This window comes from Vanessa tameamea, chromosome 2 (assembly GCF_037043105.1).
Source record: "Vanessa tameamea isolate UH-Manoa-2023 chromosome 2, ilVanTame1 primary haplotype, whole genome shotgun sequence".
Taxonomy (NCBI): domain Eukaryota; kingdom Metazoa; phylum Arthropoda; class Insecta; order Lepidoptera; family Nymphalidae; genus Vanessa; species Vanessa tameamea.
Genome location: NC_087310.1, coordinates 3,376,117 through 3,384,480, shown reverse-complemented (window position 1 = coordinate 3,384,480; position 8,364 = coordinate 3,376,117). Strand labels below are relative to the sequence as shown.

At 32.5% G+C, this 8,364-nt stretch overlaps 2 protein-coding genes across 3 annotated transcripts; both read left to right on the top strand.

The window, feature by feature from the left end:
* The first annotated feature begins 3,143 nt into the window (after nucleotides 1–3,143).
* Nucleotides 3,144–4,184, top strand: LOC135193480 (uncharacterized). Its single transcript, XM_064216144.1, has one exon. It carries the CDS (start codon nucleotides 3,144–3,146, stop codon nucleotides 4,182–4,184), a length of 1,041 nt encoding a protein of 346 aa, XP_064072214.1.
* Nucleotides 4,185–4,582: 398 nt separating this feature from the next.
* On the top strand, nucleotides 4,583–7,697 carry LOC113399762 (uncharacterized). 2 transcript variants are annotated; one of them, XM_026638983.2, is made up of 5 exons: nucleotides 4,585–4,660; nucleotides 4,859–4,992; nucleotides 5,284–5,455; nucleotides 5,567–5,714; nucleotides 5,986–7,697. In XM_026638983.2, exons 2-5 carry the CDS (start codon nucleotides 4,884–4,886, stop codon nucleotides 6,586–6,588), a joined length of 1,032 nt encoding a protein of 343 aa, XP_026494768.2. In that variant the 5' UTR covers nucleotides 4,585–4,660; nucleotides 4,859–4,883; the 3' UTR covers nucleotides 6,589–7,697. The 2 variants fall into 2 exon arrangements, with proteins under 2 accessions (XP_064071722.1, XP_026494768.2); XM_064215652.1 differs by having other exon boundaries at nucleotides 4,583–4,992.
* The last annotated feature ends 667 nt before the right edge of the window (nucleotides 7,698–8,364 follow it).

Genomic DNA, 8,364 nt, shown 5'->3' with positions numbered 1-8,364 from the left:
TTCAATCCTTAATAATAATTTTTTTTTAATTCGATTTGTGTGAAAACGGTTGAATGTTTTTAAGTCAACTCACATTTTCAAATAATTATTATACAAATTACAGAAATAAAAATCTATAAGTCCGGAATTGGTTGTAAAATCGTGGCGCGTGTCGCAGAATCTCGCTCCTACATACAATTGCAAGCGTGTTGTCAGAAACCGGCCGGCTGCGAAACCGATTCGTAACGGGATTCACGTAAAGTACAAATTCAATAATTATATTGTTAGATTAGTTTTGTAAACAAACAGTTAATTGATTGTGCGTTGTTTTCGCCGTTAAAATGAGTAAGTTAAAGGATCTTGGTAAACAAAGAGCAACCATTAGAGGTAGATTAACTCTTTTTGATAAATATTTAACACCATTAATGGAATGTAAAGAATTTAATGCGGTACAATTAAACGAACTTCGTTTAAGATGTGACAAGTTGCGTGACCTTTCAAGCTGTTTTGAGGATATACAATCACAGATAGAATTATTAGAAGATGATACGTCAAAGCAGCTTGAGGAACGCGATATAACGGAGAATTTATTTTATAATTTAATTGCCAAGGCTCAGTCTTTGTTGGAGTATTTTGAAAACAAGGATAAAGATGAAAATGCATCCAATAATCCAAATAAGGGTCGTAATAGCTTAATGAAGTTGCCTCCTTTAAAAATACTTCATCATTTTAGTGGTAATTCAAATCAGTGGCTTTCCTTTAGGGATACATATATATCACTTATTCATAATAATGATTCTATAGAAGATATAAACAAATTTCATTATTTAAAATCGTACTTAGAAGGTTCTGCTGGTTCCGTCATATCGTCTATTACTGTGTCTTCGAATAATTATTCAATCGCATGGAATCTTTTATGCCAACGGTATGATAACAAGCGTCTCTTAATAAATGAACACATTAATGGATTGTTTTTAATTCAACAGCTACATAAAGAAAGTGAGCACGGCATACATGAGTTAATTGATACTTTATCCAAAAACTTAAACGCCTTAAATTCTTTAGGCGAACCTACTGATAAGTGGGTCACTTTAATAATTTATATGGCCTCGGGGAAGCTCGACAGTGTAACAGCGCGTAAATGGGAAGAATTTAGAAGTGACTTGGATTCACCCTCATTGGAATAATTTTATTATTTCCTTCGCCTAAAAGAGCTACAGTCTTAGAAACTATTAACGCAGGTAAGTTTAATAATAATGAAAGACGACATATCTTGCCACATACAAAATCATTTATTGCTTCATCCTCCGTCGAATATAATCTTAAACAGAAGAAATGTCCACTTTGTAATCAAGATCATAGAATTTTTGAATGCCTTAAATTTAAATCGTTACCCGTCGAGGAACGCTCAACTAAAGCATCCATCATGAAATTACGTAGTAATTGTATCCGTAGAGGTCATCAATCATATCAATGTAGATTGAATGGCTGTAGGATCTGTCACAAAAAACACAACACATTATTACATAGCGAGATGAGCCATCACTACCTATAAAGATATTCCAATTAAACGCAGTTACTTATGGTACGGCTTCAGCGCCTTATCTGAGTACCCGGTGCCTTTTACAACTGTCAAAAGAATGTGGTGAGGACAAACTACAGCAACAACTCAGCCTGCTTACCTTTAAGAAAATGGTGAACCAATGTACCCGCTATCTTTAAGAATAAATCAAATATCATCTTGCCTAAAGATTTAGATACATCGTCACAATCTAGAGTTTTAGGATTAAAGTGGGATCCTTCTGAAGACATCCTACAATTTCCAGTTGACATTAATATCAACTCAACCATAACGAAAAGAATAATTTTGTCACATTCGGCAAAATTATTTGATCCGCTAGGTTTGCTTAGTCCATGTACTATTAGTCCCAAAATAATTCTTCAAAGACTTTGGTTATCAAATTTAGATTGGGATGATCCAGTTGATAGCAAATTAGAAAGGGAGTGGCTTAACTTTGCGTCGAGTTTAAATGCTGTATCAGAACTTGAAATACCGAGATGTGTCGTTATTCAGAAATCAGAAACCATACAATTACATTCGTTTTCTGACGCATCTCAAGTCACATATGCCGGAGCTATCTACATGGTATCGAGTGACAGTTCGGGTAACGTTCTTGTGAAGCTTCTTTGTGCCAAGACTAAGGTGGCCCCTGTCAAAGCTTTAACCATTCCTCGTCTAGAATTATGCGGTGCCCTGTTGTCGGCACGCTTAAGCAACAAGGTACTGAAGACGTTACGTTGTAAAATCGATTTGGTGATCCATTGGACAGATTCAACAATAGTGCTGGGTTGGTTGGCATCACAGTCTACTGACTTAAATACTTTTGTTGCCAACCGCGTTAGTGAAATACAAGAACTGACATCAGTAGGTGTATGGAGACATGTGCCTGGCGACATGAATCCAGCAGACCTAGCATCTCGAGGTGTAAACCCAAAATCGTTACACTCCAGTAAGCTATGGTGGGAGGGACCGTCATTTCTTACTGAAAATCCAAGTCACTGGCCAGCACCCATTAACACAACCATTATTCGTGACTTACCTGAAAGGAAAAATAAAAAAATAATAACTACATTACAATCAATTACACATACAAAGTCAAATACATTAGAAATTATACATTTTGAAAGATTTTCAAAATTCACAATTCTGCAAAGGTCTCTCGCCTATGCTCTGCGATTTATTTATAATACAAAAAATAAACACTGCAAACTTACAGGACCTTTGACAACAAACGAATTAAATAGATCGTTAAGTATATTAATAAAACAACATCAAAGCTTATGTTTTTTAGAAGAAATTAGATTACTCGAAAATAAACAAACCTTACCTCCAAAGTCTCGTATTTTGTCCTTAACTCCATTTATAAAACAAGAAGGCATTATTTGTGTAGGAGGCCGGATTCATAATTGGAGTGAACCTTACGAGAAGAAACATCCCATTCTTTTAGATTCAAGTAATCATTTTTGCAAATTGTTATTTACACATTATCACAAAACACTTTTACATGCAGGTCCGCAGCTGTTACTTAGCACATTAAGAGACAAGTTTTGGCCTTTAAGAGGCAGCTAGAAGTACTGTCAATAATTGCAGACTGTGCAGAATCATGAAAGCACAAGGTTCAAATCCTATCATGGGAAACTTACCTGTCATGAGAGTTACTCTAAGTTTCCCATTTCACGTTAGTGGTGTCTACTTCGCCGGGCCATTTTACATTACTGATCGTAAGGGACGCGGCTGTAAATTTTCAAGGTGCTACTTATGCTTATTCGTATGTTTCTCAACTAAAGCCTTGCACCTTGAGTTAGCAAGCGAACTCTCCACTGATGTGTTCATGTTGTGTCTGAGACGTTTTGTATCTCGTAGAGGAAAGCCATTGGAATTGTATTGCGACAATGGCACTAATTTTGTCGGCGCAAACAACGAGATTAGAACGTTTTTAAAATCAAATAACGAAAGTATTTCTGGTTTCGCAGCCGATGAAGGCATTAAATTTAAATTTTCACCGGCATATTCTCCACATTTTGGGGGACTCTGGGAAGTAGGTGTCAAATACGATATAACTCGTATATTAGGTGACAAACATTTAACTTTCGAAGAGTTGTCTACCCTCTTCACACAAATTGAAGCCATCCTAAATTCCAGACCTTTAACTCCCATTTCCTCTGATCCAAATTATCTATATCCTTTGACTCCCGCACACTTTCTGATTGGCCGACCTCTGACATCATTACCGTCAGATAATTTACTGGATGTAAAGCCGAACAGACTTAACCGCTACCAGAGCTTGGAGAAGATGCGGCAGAACTTCTGGGACCGTTGGAGGAATGAATATTACAGCGAATTACAGCAGACACATAAATGGCGAATTAACCAACGAGGATTAAAAGAAGGAGATTTGTTCGTCATCAAAGAGACCAATGCACCTCCTTTAAAATGGCGCATGGCCCGGGTTCACAAATTATACCCGGATTCTGACGGAGTGTCGAGAGTAGTGGACGTCGTCACTTCAAAGGGCATCATTCGTCGGGCTGTTCATAATCTCTGCCTACTGCCTGAACCTGAGTTTACACGAAATCCTGAGGACTTCGAGCGAGGGGAGGATGTTCGAGCCAAAATAAAACCTCCTTGCTGTGTACAAAATTAATTACGGCGAAACGTCATTTTTGAAAAAAGAGAAGATTGCGCTTGGAGACTTGGACCTCAAATAATAATATAAATTATTTACATAAAATATTATGTTAATTTGATTAAATTCATTATTCAAGAGCAAAATACTCTTCTCTTTTCTCCATCTTCAATCATTGGCGCGATCAGTGTGTATTATAATTATATATGAAAATATTTCGTTTAAAATGATGTATAAAGATATTAGAACAATACAATGAACTATATATAATTGTAAAAAGAAGTATCCGAATCTGACAATATTCAATTGTACGACAAGTTAAATTATGTATATGGTAAAGTGACGTTACTTGTACGACTACGATGGCATCTTTCAATGTTTCAGTTTATATTTACTCTTCCTTGTGCTTACTGATTTGACAATTGACAGTATTTGACAATTGGCATCGCCCAACTACCAAAATCCAAAGTTTAATCAAGAATTCAAGAATCAAGGTTAAAATATATATAGAACATTTAGAGGCTTGTATTATGAGTTTAGTTATAATTTAATTTTATAAATGCGTATGTTGCAATGTCATCAATGTTAGCAATTATAATTTTTAGTCATCAGACTCGCACGATTTCAAATAATTGTCAAGAAAATATGCCCTAAACCCTTTATTATTGAAGATTTAACTTGTTTTTGTAGAGATATAGCGTTTTGACTCTTGCACCAATGAAATGCAATATACGTGAACTTGCTCTTCTGAGCGACAAACCTTGTGTTTTAGAAGGGAGATTAAACTATAAAAAGGTTTCAAATGGAAGTTACCGCAATCAAGCAGGTAAGGACAAAGAAATATCAGAAAGAGTTGAGTAGAATATTGATGTTAATACGATCATCGTTAAGGCCGTTTGTTTTTAACAAATTAAAAAATATAGTAAATTCAAAACTTTTTTAGAGATATTTATACTTTTCTTAACAGTTTTTAATCTTATTAACAGCTATCTATAAACATATGTTCATGATACATATTATAAATTACAATTCTTATTACTCTATTGCATTATTTGTGGACTAGGAAGGATTATTAAATGTGTTATAAAAACTGAAAATTGTTAAATATTTATTTCAGTTTTTAAGGAGAGATGGTTTCGACTTATTAACAATTATTTGTTTTATTTCAAAATAAGTGAAATGGGAAAGTTTGACACGAGAAATCCTGCTGGAATGTTTGTTTTAGAAAATTCTTCCATACAAATGGAACATGGACAAAGTATATCATTTTCGTTTTCTATATCATTTATGTAAGTACAGAAATGTGTTTTGAGTACCTTTTTTAATTGACCATTAAGAGTTACAGTGGTTTCTTATTTATCTAGCCTATAATAGAAAACATACATTCCAAACTTTTACAGAGATGAGCCAGAAAAAAGACATATATTTGCTGCCCGTAGTGAAGATAATGTGGTCCAATGGGTTATGAAGCTACGCCAATGTTCTTATGAGTATCTAAGAAATCGACTTCATACCCTGCAGTCCAAAATATTTTCAATTACTGGCAAGGTAAATTACATTTGTATCCTTTTTTTTAATATGTATCGCAGTTAAAGTTTCCCAATAAATCTAGATTATAAATGTTTAATTGATGTTCAAGTAAGCCAAATTAAATGATTATAGTTTCTAAACTAGTACAGTTTACTAGTTTAATAAATCATCAACTAAATTGAAAAAACATATGAATTCAATTTAATGTCAAATTATTTGTAGGAGTTTTAAGTTACATTCAAGAATAAAATATTAGCTATGTTAATGTCAAAAGTAAAATTATTTTCAGGATCCTCTCTTGTTGGTGCCAAGAAATGATGGTGCTTGTTTATGGGCTCCGGCTGAACCATTTTCACCGGTTCCTGCTTGCACATTGAATACTACTTCATTTAGTTGTCATCTTCATACCAATGGTGCCTTCACACTTGAACGGAGTAAATCTGATGTACAAGCACATAAACATTTACATGCAGAGTCTATGAACAAAACTACTTTTTATGTAAGTGACCAGACTAAACAGGAAGATACTAAAGTGGACCAAAGTTATTCATTAGAAAAAAGTAAAACATCATCAATCTTAGCTGGTAATTTAAATCCTATTGATATTTCAATTTTTGATAATCGTCCTGCATTTTCTCGGGCTGCTCCAAGCCCCCCAGTGCGAAAGAAAATTTCAATAGGAAGCAGAAACATTGAATTAAACAAAGAAGTGAGATTGTTCACAGATAAAAGTAAAAATTTCGGACAAATAGGAATTTTGGATGTACCAGTTCCACCCAAAAGAAAAATGTCTCCAAAACCTGTAGATAATAATAGTGCAGATAAGAACAATGTTTATCCTAGTACAGACATTTTACAAGATAAAGCTAGTGAAGACCTTATTAAATTTTAATTGTTTCTGTATCTGGTATAGTTGCATTAATCCCACCAAGTATTTTTTAGAAAACTCTTGCCTCCTACAAGAGATAGATACATAGTATTTCTATATTTTTATATAAATTAATTTCATGTTTTTACATTGTGATATGAATAATTATTGTGTAGTATCTTGTATTAAGAAATATATCTACTATATTTTTATAATTAAAAATAATTAGCAAAGTGTGAATCAACATTTTAGAAATAACATTTTACACAGTCATGTACACAGCTAGTATGTTTAGATATGTTCTGTCATGTGTTTATTACAGTTCAATTTGTAGTTTTGAATGTGCAGCAACAGACTGGCGATGAAGTTTATATTTTTTGTAGAAATACAATAATGACCTAAGCATACCTAATACATAAATAATTGTATGTAAAAAGATGGTAACAACATTATTGTATATTTACCAGTATTAGTATAATTGTCTGTCCTGAACTATATGTCCGTAAGGACTGTGAAATTTTTATTTAAAATGCGCTTGCGTTCAATATGATTCAGTTTTAATTATAGTCATTGACATGTCAATATATGTATAAAAAAAGGTTTACAGCACATGGTTCTGGCCATAAAAAAAAACATATAGGGAATATGATTTATTACAATATTTTTTAATTATTAACCAAGATAATTATTTGTTTTAAAATTTTTTAACGCTTCCCAATGATTGTGGTTATTATGTAGATACATGTTAAATGGTTCAATTTAATTCTATCATAACACTCGCCAACTCTTGTCAAAAAAATAATAAATAATTAATTTGGCAAATGAAAATATTATTGATGTAACTTTAATAATATTGTATCACGATCACAGAATTATAGTTCGGTAGGATCAGCAAAAAAAAATAGCTTATGTGTATTGTAGACAGTTTCCAGCAGTGGTGCTGGTTATCTTGAAGCAAAAACTTAGTTGCTTAGACAGGTTTTTCCTAATCTAGTCAACAATAGTTTTATTGTTAATGCTATTAATATAGGTACTGGTTTAAGCTGTCTAGCTCGTATTTATCACCGTAATATGCTTATTCCATTTATTTCCACAAAAAGAATTCATGAAAAGTACTTTATACAAATGGACTAGCTGTATGAACATTTAAAAATACTCAACTTTATATACCTAGGTTTATATTGTTAGGAAAAAAAAAATTCACTAAGGTATTAAAGCCGTCGCACTCGATAACGAGCAGTTTCGAGTACCTATGTATGTATACTCAAAACTATATAGAATAAGTTAATCATTCGGTCGCAAAATTTTGACGTCCATTTAGACTGTATATACTATAAAAACTATTTGCAATTTATGTATAAATTAAAAATATAAACCGGAATGGAATATGTGTTTTTATAATTTTATTTTGATACTATGAGCCTATTTATTTCAATATAATTACTAATATATGATTTATAATTATAGGTTTATTATTGTGGTAGTTTTTGGTAAAATATTTTATTTTAAATCTTTATTTTTTTTATTAAATATTTGATTACCTGCTAATTGCGTGTATAATATACAATATTATTTTTGTTTGTTTGTATATTATAAATTACTATTGTGAGTTATATGATGCAAATATTTTTTTCTTTACCAGGCTCCTCTCAATTTTAAAGTATTAAAACTTATTTAGGTATCTAAAAGATTTAAATTTCTAAAATTCCTACATTATAATTAAATTAGTTTTGCATTTGCATGGAGTCTGTTATCTAAACTATATTCCAATGGCAGGAAGAATAAAGGTAATTTACTTAA